The following is a 16,783-nucleotide window of genomic DNA, read 5'->3' on the forward strand; positions in this document are numbered from 1 at the left end:
AAATATTCTCCACTTCTGATATAACCGATGGTACAGCAGAGTCTACACTAACCACTGTAGGAGCTGCCATTGTTGTTTTCAAAGGAGCGGAGCGCTGTGGTCGGGCCACAAGCACCTAACTCATGGAGTCAGACGAATCCATGTTCCCTTTGCATCCTGCTAAGTTCCTTCGACATATTAGAGCCTCTGATGCCCATTTAACAATGTCTGCACGGACCAACAAAGGCACACATTGCTCTTACAGTAAATATCTAATAAATTAAACAAACATGTTAACGCTGCTGCAAAGCCACTATACGCAACTATGTCAGCATGTCTTGTAGTGTTTCAGGAAATAAGGAATGAACATGTTATTTTGAAATTTCACAGCTTTGATGTGAGTGAACAATTGAAGATATATAGAGCAGAAGACTGTCGTAAGAAAGCCAAAGAAAAGCTTATCGGCAGTCGCTCGAGTTAAAGGGTTGTTAAGCAACTAGAAACGTGTGTTTGCTCTTCTATTATTGGAAATGAGCACATGGTCAACTTTTACTACAGCTACAGCATCTCAACATGACGGAGTATCCAGGATAGACAAAATAATTAGAAAACTATACCTTATAAGAGCCAAGTGTATGAGAACTGTAGCAGCTGAACTTACCCTCAAGATGTCCTCAACACACTGAGCCTCATTTGTCCTCGTCTGTGGAAAGAAAGGAATAATTAGGAGTTTCCAAGACCTTAAAATCTGCGTGCAATTACAACATGAGGACCAAACACAAAAAGACTGGTTTCGAGGATCTAAACACCCGCATCTATCCATCAATCAATCCTCTAGTAGGGAAAATCATCTGTAGGTATGATGCGATGGGGAAGTGAAAACATCAACTGTCCAATCACAGCTTGATTGGATTTTGATGGGACAAGGAAAATTCGTGCCACAGTGAAGAACAATTAATTCAGTTCTTAAAGAAAAAGGCCAAAAAATGTCATTTGAACATAGATTTCTCATTTAATTATGACACAATCAATCACTAGATGAGTGATGCAAGACTCCCTATCAGGCAGCAACACAGAATAAAACCCTGACATCAGATAATACTCTGTGTGTTATCTGTGTTGTGTGTGTGTGTGTGTGTGTGTGTGTGTGTGTGTGTGTGAATGAGTGAGTCAACAGGCTGCATTTCAGTTTGTTTCCAGGCCTGTCTTTCAGTTTTTCCTTCTGAATGGACAGTGTTTGAGATAAGGTCACAGTGAATGGGCCCCCAGAGCAGTTATGCAAGTTGGTGACAAAGCTCATTTATTGTTCTGCTGAGCCCAGGGGTGAAGTTATCAGAGGCAGCTGAGTGTATATGTACGCGCCCAAGTATGCACAACACACACACGTGCGCGCACACACACACAAAAACACAAACCACAGGCTGCTTGCCACATACACCGAGCTATGCACCTGGGTGAGACATGACACCACATGCTTGAATTCAGCCATACTGCAAGCTGGCAACAAGTATTGACTAAACAAGAAATATCAATGTATTCATACTAAGTGCAGTACAGGACAAAACAAATATTCTGAAATGAGATTTCTGAAATAGTGTGTTTCATGAAAATGTTAATGTTTATATTCTGTTCTTTTAATTTGTTCCATGAAATGTTGTGTTTAGCACTTCCGGACCATAACAGGGCAGAGGTCTGGAGAAGGACTATTGTGTATTTGTGTGTGTGTGTGCGTGTGTGAGTGTGCATACAAGGAAGTCTGCTCTCTGACCTATGACACCTTTGTGTTGACCTGTGTTAGGAATAACACATTACTGTAATCGCATTACTTCTTCCAGTTATGCCAAACTGCCCAAACCAAGATTTAAATCACTCCCTGAATGCTTTGGAGGCCAAAGGGACATTTCTGATTATATTGTATATTCACAAATATCATATATATGGCTTATTACAGATATGGAGCTGTGGAGAAACAGGGGAATGAGTAACTGCCTGCCTATCCTACGCTGGACAAGTCCCAGCAGTGAAAACAGCAGCACATTCAGCACTGCTGCAGGAGCGTAAGGGGGAGGTGTGCAGTACTGCAGGTGCAAGGGTTGTGTGTGTGTTTATGCGTGACAAGAACAGATGAATAGAGTTGAACTAGAGTTCAGCCAAAGTCTCCACAACAAAACAAGCTCTACCTGTACGCCTGAGCAGTCCAGCAAAAAAAAATCAAAACTATGGAGAGGTTTCAGAGATCATCCTAAGATCAATAACCACACAATCCTCTTAGTCCATAGTCCAGGCTATTCAAGCACTGACAACAGTGTAGAAAAAGAAGGACCTCCCTCCAATCACTTCCCTCACAGTCCCAGGAAGCATGAAACCAGAGCTTCAGTGGTATATGGTTTCGCAAGACAGTCATGAATGATGATGGAAAAAATCCTAATCATGTTTATTTTGGTCATTACTGAATCACAATTATTGATGGTGATTACTCCCTGACTCCCATAAACATCATGCATCTGTTTAACTTCAGAAGAAAGTCTCTTCTAAACGGCTTGCTTCCTTGAACTCTGAATATAATTCAACTGAAAAACAAATAAAACTTAAATGTTTTGTCATAATATATCACAACAATATAAAATCTTAACAAATACATGAGACTCTCTCGTCCTTCTTGGCAACTCAGAGCACCAGTACTGCAACAGCACGGACCAAACCAGGATCTTTTCCTAAACCTAACCCAGTAGTTTTGGTGCCTATGCTAGCTAAGCTTAGCATAAAGACTGAAAACACCTTTGCAGCTCAGTAATTAACACATCTTGTTTGTTTGATCCGTAGAATAAAAAAAAGTGGAAAAACAGGTTGCAGTTTTAAGGGAAGTACAAGCAGGACTATTTCTAGCCAGGCAAGCAGTTTCTTCCCGTTTCCATACTTAATGCTAAGCTAACTGAACATATCATATTTAAAATAATATATGATTTCACGATTTTGAGATTGAAGACGATATACTCACCTCCAAAAACTGCGGCAGGATCTTCACTTTGCCCAGATCAGATTTGTTGGTTATCTCTGGTAGAGGCACATATGGCTCTGGTGAAGGCTTTAGCTCAGGTGACTCGCTGACCACCTGATCCTGGCCATCCATGGGCCGAACATACGCTGTAGGCTTCTGGGTCATGACTACGCTGGGCTGTTTAGACAGGAGAGAACTGAAGGTCTGGGATGGTAGCGCGTTACCCTTGTTGGCTTGAGACAGAGATGCATCTTTGGGGGACTGTTTTGTGTTAAATGTGGAAACATCCATAGTGCTGACACATTCAGAGGGCTGATCTGGAGACCCCTGAGGCTGATGTCTATCAAAGGTGTCCTTAGTGTTCATGTCAGTGGTGTCTTGGTCACTGGAATGCAGGAAGGGTAAAGGCTTAGCATCAGGAGACTGAGAAGACATTTCCTGGGGAAGGCTGACAGACTCCCTGAGATCTGAGTAGGCTTCTCTCTTCTTTTGTTGATGTGCTGGGTGGCCGAGCTGACTGTGGTTCAAAGACGCGTTTGAGACATTGGATGAATGTCCGTGGTGGTTCGGAGAGGAAGAAGCAGCGGACGTCCTCGTGGGCTGAGAGGAGTAGCCGTTACTGGAGAGGGCTTTCTGACTTTGGGTGGACATGTAATGGACCTGGTTATGGAATGGAGGTTTCGTTGGTTTATCTGCGTTTGGCTGACCTCGATCCGACTGTGAGGAGGTTACATTAGTAGGAATGGGCAATGGCTCAGTGGCAAAGGGACTGGGATTATTCACATCTTCATAACTGCCCAGCATCCTCTGGATTCGATTGGAAAGCTCATCCCCTTTATTTGTCTATAAAAAGAAGGGGTAACAGTAAGCAACATTAACAGAGGATGAATAACTCAGCTTACAAAACCTCCTCATAAAACATAATTACACTGAATCAAATGTCTTAAGCCCTTGGCTAAATCCCCAAGCAAATATACTGCATCATCCAGCTAATTAACAGCATTTCAAGAATAAAGCCCTCATTGATGCTTCTTCTTTTACAACTAACTACTGTTTCCCGGACTGACTGGAGGCGATCTTTGAGCACCTATCATAAATATTGTCAAACACATGAATTAATTAACACATAAATATTTGGAGAACAAGTTTTTGGGCATGTTCGAAGCACCTTCGATCTGCAAGTGATGTTTCCAGAAAGATTCAACACTCACTCACACAGAAATGAGGTTTCTCGTGGAGTCTGAGGAAGACCCTAGTTCAGTTTTACTGACTGATATAGGAATTGTAGTTGAGCTGGAGGTAGAGAAGGCAAAGCTAGGATTACTCCTCATCTCTGTCGTGGTAGAAAATGCCTAAAGAAATGAAAAAGGAGGGCATGGAACATGATGTTCCCTCTTATAACGAGGGATACACAGTTGCTGTGCTGTTGGACAATTTCTTTAAGAATGGGGTTTATTCTAGGACTGTTAAAATTGGCCAAAAATGACATTTGATTATTCCTTCTGAATCCCTATCTGTGCGCATTATGTCCATAAGAGGGCAAACCAAGATTACAAGAACTACAATAGAAGCCCTGTTGGAGGCTACACTGCCAAGAGGCTAAGGGACTGACAGTGCCATCATTTCACTCCTGCTATGTGAGTCTTTACCTTGTATGGTTCCCCAAAAAGTGGCACATTCTCCGGGTTGAGTTCTTTGGCTTGGCTTGTTTCTTGGTTCCTCTGTTCCCATGCTCGGAGGCGGAGAAGGTTCCTCTCTTCACTGTATACGCTGTAGAACATTATAAAAGAAAGATGGATCCTACATCAGCATTGTATTTATAAGCGTATCATTTCAACTTTAATACTAAATACAATTACCCAGTGAAATGCCAGAGGTAAAGATGCAGCAGGTGCCTTAGATATTAAAACCTGACACGCTCCACTACTCAGGCTGAGTAAGATTACAACACAGCCTGTCCTTTACATCTGTATTCTGACTGTTTGTCAGGTTTTTGTTGTTTTTTAGATTGTCTATGATTTTACACACTTACAGCCCCAAGAACAATGAATGTGTCTGATCCTTCTGATAAAATCCGTTTTGCCTCCCGACATCAGAAAATTTAGAGACAGCAAATTTATGGCATCTTATCACAGACTCATCTACCCCGGGGGCTGAGTAGCAGTGTCTAATGGGAGAAGACAGTACCCATCATATCTACAGACAAGTGTAATTAGACTCACAGACGCCATGAGGATTCAACATTGACATCTGTTCTCTCTAGTCCCTAAAGATGGCGTGCAGCCCATGCAAACATCAAATGGATGATCACGAGTACTAGTCCTGATATTATGCCAACGGCAGAAAGAGCTACTTCAATGTAGTAAATTACATTGTGGAACAACAGCAGGCCTCATGGGATCAGGCCCCGTTTCATACTTTTAACATAGTAAACTGATTATTTATTTTTACTGAACATTTAGAAGTTTTGTCATTTTCTTCCCAAAATACAGTGTTGATCATCCCCAGCAGCCCCAGTGGGACGCTCCCATGGCAACAAGTGGAGCAGCACAGATTTGGGACTAAGCCAAACAGATGAGCACTTACTCATTAATTTAGCAGAGATACTGGCCAAATTACTAGTGCAGCACAAACTGGCACTGCCCAGTCACAGGCCCTACATCAGTACTATCCGGGGCTAAAGCAACATACTGTATCAAACATAGACACTAACCCTCCAAAACAAACATAAAACATACATTTTGATGCTGATTGTACATAAAGGATGATGTAGCAAAAGATATAACAATAACAGAAATAATTAGAAACACCTTCTGAGAACAATATCAGAAAATTAGCCCTCACACAGTGATTTAATCTTAATGATGGGTGAACCTCTAGTCATTTAAAAGTCTGGTGTGCAGGATTTAGGCAGATCAACTGGCAAAAATGGAATATAATATTCATAAGTATATTTTCATCACCTGAAAAAGCTTTTTTGTTATCTTAAAATGAGCCATTTCTATCTACATATCAGGTCCTCTTCCATGTTGCAATGCCATGTTTCTACAGTAGCCCAGAACAGACGAACCAAACACTGGCTCTAAAGAGGGCCTTTCATGTTTTTCCAACTCCACTGTAGCTTCTCCGACATACTTGCAAGGGAAGGGTGTGCAGAGGTGTTTTCAGCTGATTGCAATCTGCAACCTCACTGCCAGATGCCACAAACTCCTGCACACTGCATCTTTAATAATTAGTTTTTTGTGCACAAATACTGTATTCAAGAAGCAAGCTGAACATTCACCCCTCTGGACCACTGTCAACTATTCCGAGCAGTCTGGCTGCCCCTGTTGGTAGTTTGCAAGTTTCCTGTCTTTAAATCAAATTACAGTTTGGTGTACTTTGTGCCCTCGTTGTAGAACCTTCCACCACGCTGAAGGAGAGTGCTCGCACTGTACTGATTTACCAATGGGAGATGACAAAAAAGCTGAACCTGAACTTATTTTTCTTAGCAAATATATCAATTCATCCATGAACAAAATGATTTTCCTCTTCATTTTGCCATTGTCACAAAAAGTACCTACTTCTAATTCAGGGTCCTCATTCATACTCAGAAAGCAGGCCATGTGAGTACACACACCAAATTGTATTTGCTACTTTCAATACACCAGAGAGTAATAAATGTGACAGCCAAAAAGACCACGAGAACTTTTAAGGACACTGTACTCTTTAGGAGTATCAAACACAAGGCCACACAGTGTTATGGATGCAAAGCCTCCTACACGGTTCAGCAACAGGAAGTGAGGGCTCCTGCTTCATTATCTCCTCTTTGTCAATGACATGACTTCTGAAGGCCACTACAGACAGACAGACAGTCTGGGTGCAAGTGAAACACGTATTTTAGGGTTTTGTAGGGTGCTTTCAATTTATAAATGTGGGAAAGGTCAATGCTTTGACCAGAACACATTAGCTATTTTGAAAATCAATTAATCAATAAATGCAAAAAAATCAATAGTTTAACCTTCCCAATTATGTTGTATTAAATGACAGTGAATGATATGTGATGGTAAACTGAATATTTTTGTGGTCTGGAGTTGGTTGGCCTAGTCAGAATATAGAATGTAGTCAGTCAGTCAATTAGTTGACAGAAAACTGACAAGCATTTTTTTCTTACTAAAATAATTGACAAATTTCCCTTTTTTTGTTTAACCTCTCTAAAAAGAAAAGGTTAGCTTTAACACTGACAGGCATACCTGCCTATTCAATGTGTTTGTTACATTCCCCTCCAGTACAGCAGGGGGCAGCATGCAGAACATTACCTGTAACATCTGACAAAAAGTCATTCACTCAAAAACAGCATCCAGCAATAAAACACGAAGAGCAACAAGAATAAAAATGGTGAAAGTGAGAGAGATGGAGTGCCTGCCAAAGTTTGTACAAGTATCTCACCAAATGGGAAGAAGCTAACCTGCAATTAATGAAGAGCAACATCAGTCAAAGTCGTGCTTTTTCTAAAATATGCCTGGTGCATTTTAGTGTATCACACAGAGAGAGGCGATGTGAACCAGAATGACAAACCTGCCAAGCATGAGCGAGCCCAAGAGGTGCAGAAACATGCTCCATCAATGACTGTATTTATACTATCTCTCCCATCCAGTCTCGTAATCATCCTCTCGTACCGACTGTCTCACTTGCCAGAAGCCTCTTAAAATCACAAGTGAAGCATAATGTGTACGTGATGCGTACATGTCCTCCAAGTAATACGTATTTAAGCTGAGTGCTGAATTTATATGTCCTCTTAAGTTTTCATTTATGTAATTCAGGGATGTTCACAACATTTCACTTTGAAACAAGTATCTGATTTTCACCATCTACATGTGGTCACTTAAAAGCGGCTCTGACCTTTTAAAGCAGGTAGCTGCCAAGTGTGTTTTAAGGATTCGCTGTGTGTGCTCTTGTCTAAATGTAAGGGGTATGTGGATAGTGGTAAATGTTGTGGGACAGCCCTGGGCGGGGCAAATAATGTCCTGTATTTTAAAACGTTGACAGGTATGTATCTCCAGAAATCTGCAGCTGGCACCAAAACAATCTAGATGGATAATAACTAATGCAGACAAGAGGGAAAAAATGTTGATTTTAATGTGAGCTATCTAAAAACCCTCCCCATAAAAAAAAAAAAAGTTTCATCAAGACAGTTTTGGTTTGCAAGAAGAAATGAGAAAAGACATGTAATGTGCTTTTCTCTCTGATTTCATCACTACATAATGCGAAATGCATGAGCAACCCAAATCAAAAACCAAAATAAAGCTATATTCTACTTTTATTTGCCTTTAAAACTTTAACATTTCCAGACCCACTTTTTATTTGGTCTGCAATACATGACCAAAATCTTCTATCCTGTCTGACAGCTGTAATATTGCTCTATTAAACAAGTTGAAGCTGCCATTTAACTGGATTGGAGGCAAAGAAGCTGAAGCCACATCATTATATTAGTAAATAAGACTGTTGGTGATCATAACAGTGACTTTAAGTTGAGTAAAAAGAAGTCAAAGTAGTCTAAATTACTCAAACACGACGGTGGAGTTTGAAAAAAATCCCGTACAAGTAGGTTTTAAAACAAAAACCTGTAAATGTTATCGCACACAAAATAGCTTATATAAACACAGCAGCCCCCTTTGACCAGCTGGTAGAAATCACATCAGCCTGCTCTTTCCAGCTGATTCCACCTCCTCCTCGAACTGCTTATCAAGCTAAAAACCCTGCATATCCATTTCATATCAAGCGCAGAAAATCACCAAACGCACACCACCTTCCCTCTGACACTTTCACGGAGTTTCAAACTTAAACTTTACTCAAAGACGTGTCAAGTGCTGGCTAACCGTATCGAGCTAATTAACGTTCAGTCAGGCTGTGGAGCTAGCGCCCAGCGGCTAGCAGCTAGCTGCGGCGGTGTCTGCCTACCTCGGCTGAGATGCCATGGTGCGCCTCTCACAACAACCAAAGTTGGTTGTCATGTGTTTCTGACAGTCCTCACCACGGTGTCCGTCTCACTTGGTCACATTGTTTACCGGTGGAGATAAGTTGTTGGTGTAAACGTCTGTCAGGCCGCCGTTGTTTGATAGTTGTCTGCTAACGTTAACCGTCCGTGTTTGGGTTGTCCACTCTCTGCCGACTGGACTGTTCTACTCCGCTCAACCATCCGGGGACCGAGCTCTGTTTTATACACTAATGCAGTACAAGCTCGTCGGACAACACCTCTAAAGCGGCTGTGTTATTATTTTAAGTGTAAATACAAAGTAAATATAACGAATAAGTCCAGTTAGAGTTATATTAATCACTGTTTTTTCTTCATCGATGCAGTTTGCCCAAACTTTACACTCTTACCCCTGCGTGACAGACATGGTACAGCCATGTTTTTACCACAGAGCGGAGTTATGAGTCCTGATTTAAAGTTTTGGCCCTTTTTGGCTTAAAAGATAGAAGGATCGCCAAGAGATAGATAAATCAAACTATAAAAAGAGTATAATAAAAGCTGAGAATGATGAGGCTTTTAACTATTTGTTCCCTGCATTACAATGACAGCAGCAGGAATGAAGTGGACTGTCAATGGACCAACAACTCTAAAAAAAGGTCATTAAAAGCTGTTAAATCATTAATAGAATTAGTTGCTTTTTTTTAAAGGTGTCTGTTTTGACAGAATTACCTTTGTTTAAAACACTTTTATAATGCTGCTAGTCCATTGACTCCTGACAGAATTACCCTCCTTTCTTTTGATGATGATACTAACAATAAACTTTATTTGTTTAGTACCTTTCATACAAGAAATGCAGGTCAAAGTACTTTATATCAAAGAAATCACCCGCACCAAGTGTTTCTTAATAAAAAGGACAGAATAAACATAAAAACAGGAATGGAAACTCGATGTAAAATAAGATGGAGAATATAACCCATGTGATGATACTAGTAAAAATATCACAGAAATAAGGATGGAAATAATAACAGTAATAAAATAATGTTACAAAATAGTGTCCAGAAGGCATAAAAAAAGTAAAATATGAGATTTTAGAAGAAGTAAAGCAGTGCATGATGCAAAGCACAAAGGTCTCTTGAAAGTCATAGCTGGTTTTTTTTTTTTGGCTCACTTGCTGGGCAGTTTGACATTTTATGACCGATAAAATCACTTTATTCCACTGACAGTTCATCTGGAGAACTCAGAACAGTCCTCTGTAGAAAGAAAACGTAGCTTTCGGACAAAGCAATCTTCTGTCCTGCAAGACCTGCTTTGAAAAACCCAGTGACCACTTGGTGACATTTCATGGTAAATGGTGGCATTACGATGCAGCACCCAGGGGGACAGACTAAAGTAATTGATATATATTAATATGGGAAAAATAGGAAGGTTTGAGAGGTATATGACAAAAGTGATTGTGGATACGTCACAAAACATGTTTACTTTAAATGGAAAATATGCTTGTTTTAAATTAGAAATTAAGAAATGTCTGGCTGCCGATGTGACATCTCAGCTGTTCACAGCTAAAAAGCAGGACCTCTGGACCTGTCAGAGAATACTGAAGCAGACCTTAAAGTCTGACTCACTTTACCACCTTGGTGCCAGTTTTGGTGAGTGAGTTCAGATTTGATGACACAGAGGGAAAAAGCGGCAGTTGCTCTGATGTCTCCTGTCGGTTTCAGAGTTAAACCTGCAGCAGGAAACAGATGAATCATTTCACACATTCACACGCTGGAAGAACGTGCTGATAAAATGCATCAACAAAAGGGTTTTGTCTGGGTTGAGAAATCAAGCAGCCTATGTTTGGATGCCCTCATTGTAGATAAAACAAACAAGATAAAGTGCCGCCAACAGTGGCTGATGTACAAGAAAACATGATGGGGGAGAAAATGCAATGCAGTGCAATGGTGGGCGCCCGTCCATCAGAGAAAATGGGATGAAGTGCCCTGTAGGGTGCCCCTCCATTGGAAAGAATGTGATGCAGTGCACTAATGGGTGCCTTTAAAATGGAGAAAACATAGTGCAGTGCCCTCCAGGGTGCCCCTCCTGTGGAGAAAACTTGATGCAGCACACTCGTGGGTGCCTTTAAATATAGAAAATGCAGTTCAGTGCCGTCAAGTGCCCAGTGGAAAAAATGTGCTGCTGTGCCATGGATTTGCAACTTCTTGATCATAAATGCATCAGAACTTTCTGTGCACTGGTGCCCCATCACATGCATCTGATGCCCATTTTGTTCTTCCCTCCCCTGCCCCTCAGGCTGTCTGTCTGCTGCTATATGAGTGTGGGCATGGGTACATGTGCAACTTAATGCAGGCCTGAGCACAGGCTGTGCAGAAAGATCTGTTATTGGACACTCACCCTGGGTGGTTATGCTGTTACTGGCCATCTGCCAGCAGACCACACCTACATCATCCTTCTTCATTTAGACAAAACTGGAGGCTCAGGACAGCTGAGCAGACCGTGAGACTTAGAAAACATATACAGTACCAGCTGAGGCATAATGATCACGACATACAGTATACAATTCATTCTGATTATTTGATACTAAAAGTGAATTCAAAGGAACACGACTTGCTGACTTTTAAATGCAAATATATGTAAAAATATGTTTTGACCATTTCAGTGCAAGGCTCACTCACTCAGTCTCTCAAACACATGCATTCGTCATATTCAGGCAGAAATGTGGGCCTAATTCAAACAAAGGCTGCCTGCTACACACACTCTCAAAAACATGACATTTGTTTTATTGAACGCAGTATTTTGCACTGTCAAAGAAACAGCAGCCATGTGGGGATTGAATTTAGAATAGGACTGATTGATTGGTTAATGACGCACAGCATTTTGGTCACGTGAACGGTCTCAGATAATGAACACACAAATATCTTCTTCATAGCTTACTACAGTGAGGAGTTTCAACAGGCAAAACAGTCCGCACTGCCCTGTAACAAGTGTGCCATCCAGAGGCTGGATGGTGTGAAGGACTGCGGGCTCATCCTTCTGTAAGTTCATATAATAACCACCAGGTGGCACTATGTCGTTTCCTGTGAGAACCGAGCGGAACGTGCTGAGATAATTCTGGCCACACGCAGGTGAAATCAGCTTTTCGGTAAATAATGGAAGCACTTACACATTATATTCTCATACTACACGTGTACAGTAGCCAGCCTGCAGACAGGGTACTGTAGTATTCCAAATATGTGGTGTATCTCCAAAAACCTTATCACAATTAGTCCAAACAAATTTCTTTACAGATATAGATTTAGAGTTTAGAAATATCTCTCTCTCTCTCTCTCTCTCTCTCTCTCTCTCTCTCTCTCTCTCTCTCTCTCTCTGTGTGTGTGTGTGTTTGTGTGTGTGTGTGTGTGTGTGTGTGTGTGTGTGTGTGTGTGTGTGTGTGTGTAATTGTAATTAATTAAAAAGTAGGACGTGTGTTTCCAATAATAGGTTGTGGTTCACAAGGATACAGTCTTTTAATATTTCTCAATAGTCAAACACGTGACTGAAAAGGAAAATACATGGTTTTAATATTGCCATAAACACTCACGATCATTAACATCTCATATTTACATTCTTCTTTTAACTGAGAACTGCTGCATCACTCTGCTCGTAAACGTCTCTTAGTGCCTGACAAAGCTGGATTCATACACGCAGAGCGATCCACATCTGCCTCTGTGCTCAAATCATCGAATATCTTCACAACTAAAACAAGAAACTACAAGTTTAAAGTCACATAAAGCAAACCTAAAGAGAACCATATCATGAGAAATGAATATTCACAATATACTGCTAGTAATTTGGTATGTTAATAACTGGAAGTTTGTATGATGAGTGCAGAGATTCAACTTAAGCATTTGGTTTAGGAATGAAAGCTGTCACCCACATGAGCTTAAATGCGTGTGTGTGTGTGCAAACGGCTTTAGTCAATTTACAATCAGACAGAAGAAATTAAAGAGGAAACACGGAAAGGCAGCTCCGACACAGAAACAAAGAGCAGAAGAACGGCTGCAGAGACTGTAATGCTGTCCAGTGTGTGAAAGTTGAGAGCACGTCCACAGTAACTGTACATGAGAGACGCGTAAGCCAGCGGTGTGTTTGTGTAATTGTTAATTAGTTAGATGCGATTTGGTTAAAATCTGAGCAAGCCTCATTCAGATTAGATGTTAAGCAACGATGTAAATCACGTTAAATCAGCCATCACTGCAAACTGTTCTGCTGGTGGAATGTAACTATATATTAAGTAGTGTACTGCACAAATTCAGTATTTCCATTTACGCTACTTTATGCTTCTACTCCACTACAGTTCAGAGGGAAATACTACTTACAAAATCTGTTTTTTTATAGATTAAACTATGCAACAGTGTATGCAAGTAGAAATGATTAGTAAATTAACAGAATATTAACTGCCAATGTTAATAATTGTTTAAGCTTCATCAACACTTCATGGTTCCAGCTTCTGAAATGTGGAGTTTTGCTGCTTTTTCTTTCAATATTATTTATCATTTGGAGGATTTGGACTTGGTTGGACAAAACAATCAATCGATTAATGGAGAAAATAATGAGCTTAGTTATATCATATAGATTAGTCCATAATGAAAATAACCATTAGTTGCAGTCCTATACAAAACAGTTAAAAAGGAGCTCCACCAAAACCAAGTAAACAGAATCCTTCTTTTTTATCAACACATGAGAAATAATAATGTAATGATATGATATATAGTGGTGTAACAGTCACAGGGGCTATTTTTTCTGCATAATACTTTAATTCCATCTTCACAATTATACTCACATACTTTTACCTAAGTAGCATTTCCAAGGACCTCTACTTGTAATGGAATATTATTACAGTGTGGTATTAGTACTTTTACTTAAGTAAAAGATCTGACTACTTATTCCATCTCTGAGATTTTACCCACCACCTTCTTGGTTGGACTGACTCGGATTTCTCTGCCAGAAGGTGACCAGGTACGGCGGACATTTCAGAACTTTGTCCCCCAGGACGTCTTCCTGGGCGGTGACCTGTATGCAGAATGAAGCCCCCGCCTGCTCTGCACTGAAGTGCTGTGTCACCTCGTAACGGAGGCCGCAGTTGTCTGCGATTGTGGAGGGACTCTTGTGTGCAAGCAGCGTGGCGTTAGTGGGAGCCGTGGCTTTGACTTCCAGCATCTCATGTCCAACTGAAGATACATCCACAGGCAGCACGACGAAGGCATGCCGAAAGCTCTCCCCAACGGTGCACTTGAGCTCCGTAGACCAACAGTATTCCCCAAGGTCTCCTAGGAAGACAGAGAATTTTATAAAGGCCCACACACAGCAGAGCATTATGTGGATAGTAAATTCAAACCTTGGACCATTGTGTCACCGCAGGAGGTGACCTACTGACTGCACCACTGAAACAGTAACATCAGATGTGCAGAACTGGGGTATTTAAACTTAAAACTCTCATAACAGTAAAAATGTTGGTGATAATATGTTGCACATACAGTGATACGAATTACAGTGAGACACTGAATGTCACTGCAGAACACGGTTCACTATGTGTGATATCTAGCATTCAAAGAAAGTCTGTGAATGAAAACTTGTGGACATGCAGATCTTAATTGTTTCTGCCCATTTAAAAATAACACAAAGCGACAGATTTCTGAATTGATCATAGGCAATGTTGACAAATTTAGTCATGCTCACTTGAAACAATCATTCCAAAATTTGATGCATCAACTGGCAGAATATCCCAGAACTGCACAGCGAATTCCAGAAAAGAAGACTTTTCTTTCTGAGAATTATGATTCAATAGTTGTCGGTCAAAACGTAAAGTTCATTGTTACAGTGCCAAAATCTGGCCAATCAGTACAACAGTCAGCATCAGGAGTCGTGGGTGAGATTTCCAGCCTTCCTCCTGAGTCTGGGAACTCCAGCTGTTACAGTTTCTGAGACCCAGATACCTTTAGGGTAAATGATTTTGCAGCATCCGGCACTTGAAAAACGCTGCTGAGTGGCTCCTTACCTTCTGTGGAATCTTTAAGCCGAATGTTATGACTGTCCTGAAGCTGCAGTTTTTTGATGTACGTCATCCCAGTGCACTCCATTAAACAGTCCGTTAGTTGTGTCACCGTGCTTGGCATCCGTTTGAGCAACGTTTCCTTCTCTGAGCACTCAATTGCCCCTACGGGCAGCAGAAAGGGAGACAGTATGCCAAAAGACACCCACACAATGAAATACCTTGACATTCTGCACAGTATCACTAAACCACAAAACTGCTGGCAATATTGAGCTGCAGGCCCAGATCTCGCTGTCCTCTCGTAGAGCTCTTATCTTAATGGCAGTCCAGGATCGATATGCTGCGTGCACAACTGGAGAATGATAAGTTAATATTCCACCGCAGCCATGAAACGACTCGTAAAAGCCCTGAGTGTGCATGCAGAGCAACTGATAAATGGTGAAGTGCGCAACATGTTGCTCTCCCCCTCACCAGTGCCTGCTTTTCCTGAGTCCAGTGCCAAAATTTCTTCCTCTGCTATTTTCCTCCCTCTAGACTTAACAAGCAACCGTCTGACAGGGGTGAAATCCTGAAAGGCTGGTAGAGCAAAATAATTCTCTATTCAAGAATCAGGAAAATCAAAGATAAAAGTGAAAGAGAAACTGTTGATTTAAATCATCTTTATTCAGGTAATTGTGAGCAAGGAATCAGTAAAAATAGTACAGATGATTAAGATTTGATATCAGGGTCATAAGCTCAGTAAAACATTCTGCATTTGATGTAAATGTACAGCATTGATTAAGCTGAGGTGATCAATCACTCTGATAAGTAGCAGCCCACCTGTGAAAAATACGTGAATGGTGAGGTAATTTTGTAAAGTATAACAAAGCATATAACAAAGAACAAACAAAATATGTGTTAAAGAAATACAACAAAGATCATGAGAAATGGTCAAAGAGGCACACAAGAATAAAAAAAACGAGAACTCTGATGTCGTTATTATTATTATGTAAATCAAACATAATGTATGAGCAAAATACATAACAGCAAAAATAATAGAACAAAAAAGTAAAAATATATGAAAAGAAACTGACCATTTTTTGTTTTAAATCACAATTTAGACATTATTTCAATTAGATTATAAATCAGATCTTTAAATCATTTTACTACTTTTCACTAAAATGTGATACAACAAAGAGGAAGTCGATCTAACAGGAAGTATCAGGATTTTTCTTGATTTCCTTTTTACAGCTGATGTAATTAGAATTATTTTCACTTTTCCATGTTTTCTTTTGTGGCAAATCACGTCCTTTTACAGTTTAATATTAAAGTTTTATTAGTGAGGATGATTGCGGCGCAGCATCGTCCCTTCTACCTTTTGACAAGTTCAGTCATGAAAATGGAGCGTGGCCAATGGGCGTTGGTGGAAAAGCATGGCACAGACGATGTTCATGGCCAAGAGAAACTGATACCAAGTTGTAGATGAAGGGAGTTTAGCTGCTGAACACAATCTTCTCTTACTGCGCTCCCTGCAAAGCTCGTTTCACGCTCATCATTAATTTACACTCACAATTCACTAATTATCTATTTTCCTTTTACCTCAGTTTGCCTGTTGAGATTGAACTGACGTCTTGCTCATAAGAGGAGGCAGTTACTTCACAGATCAGAGAGGAGACAACTGGCTTGTGAGAGGTTTTGGCTCTGGGCAGTCCGGCATTTTTGGAGGGAACACTCAGTAACAGTTTGCAGCTTTAAATAGCACTCTGTGCTCATGAGATTTATTTAAAGATAAACTGGCGGCGTGTATCAAACAAGTGTCAGTTCCACTTCCCGACCAGCTCTT

At 40.6% G+C, this 16,783-nt stretch overlaps 1 protein-coding gene and 1 long non-coding RNA gene across 3 annotated transcripts in view; both read right to left on the reverse strand.

Annotated features, from left to right (window-relative positions):
- aff1 (AF4/FMR2 family, member 1) overlaps positions 1–9,135 on the reverse strand; it is an 18,529-nt gene extending 9,394 nt beyond the window's left edge. For both annotated transcript variants that reach the window (XM_076758232.1, XM_076758230.1), the window contains exons 1-4: positions 8,918–9,135; positions 4,627–4,747; positions 2,978–3,820; positions 641–682 (exon numbers count right to left, since the gene is read on the reverse strand). In XM_076758232.1, coding sequence (XP_076614347.1) covers positions 641–682; positions 2,978–3,820; positions 4,627–4,747; positions 8,918–8,970 — 1,059 coding nt within the window. In that variant the 5' untranslated portion in view covers positions 8,971–9,135. The remainder of the gene's footprint in view (positions 1–640; positions 683–2,977; positions 3,821–4,626; positions 4,748–8,917) is intronic.
- Positions 9,136–13,081: 3,946 nt separating this feature from the next.
- Positions 13,082–15,440, reverse strand: LOC143338170 (uncharacterized). Its single transcript, XR_013079223.1, has 2 exons — positions 14,968–15,440; positions 13,082–14,239 (listed from the first exon to the last, which is right to left on the reverse strand). It is a non-coding gene; the product is annotated as an uncharacterized LOC143338170 (long non-coding RNA).
- Positions 15,441–16,783: the final 1,343 nt, after the last annotated feature.

The sequence above is a fragment of the Chaetodon auriga genome, chromosome 19 (genome assembly GCF_051107435.1).
Source record: "Chaetodon auriga isolate fChaAug3 chromosome 19, fChaAug3.hap1, whole genome shotgun sequence".
NCBI lineage: Eukaryota > Metazoa > Chordata > Actinopteri > Chaetodontiformes > Chaetodontidae > Chaetodon > Chaetodon auriga.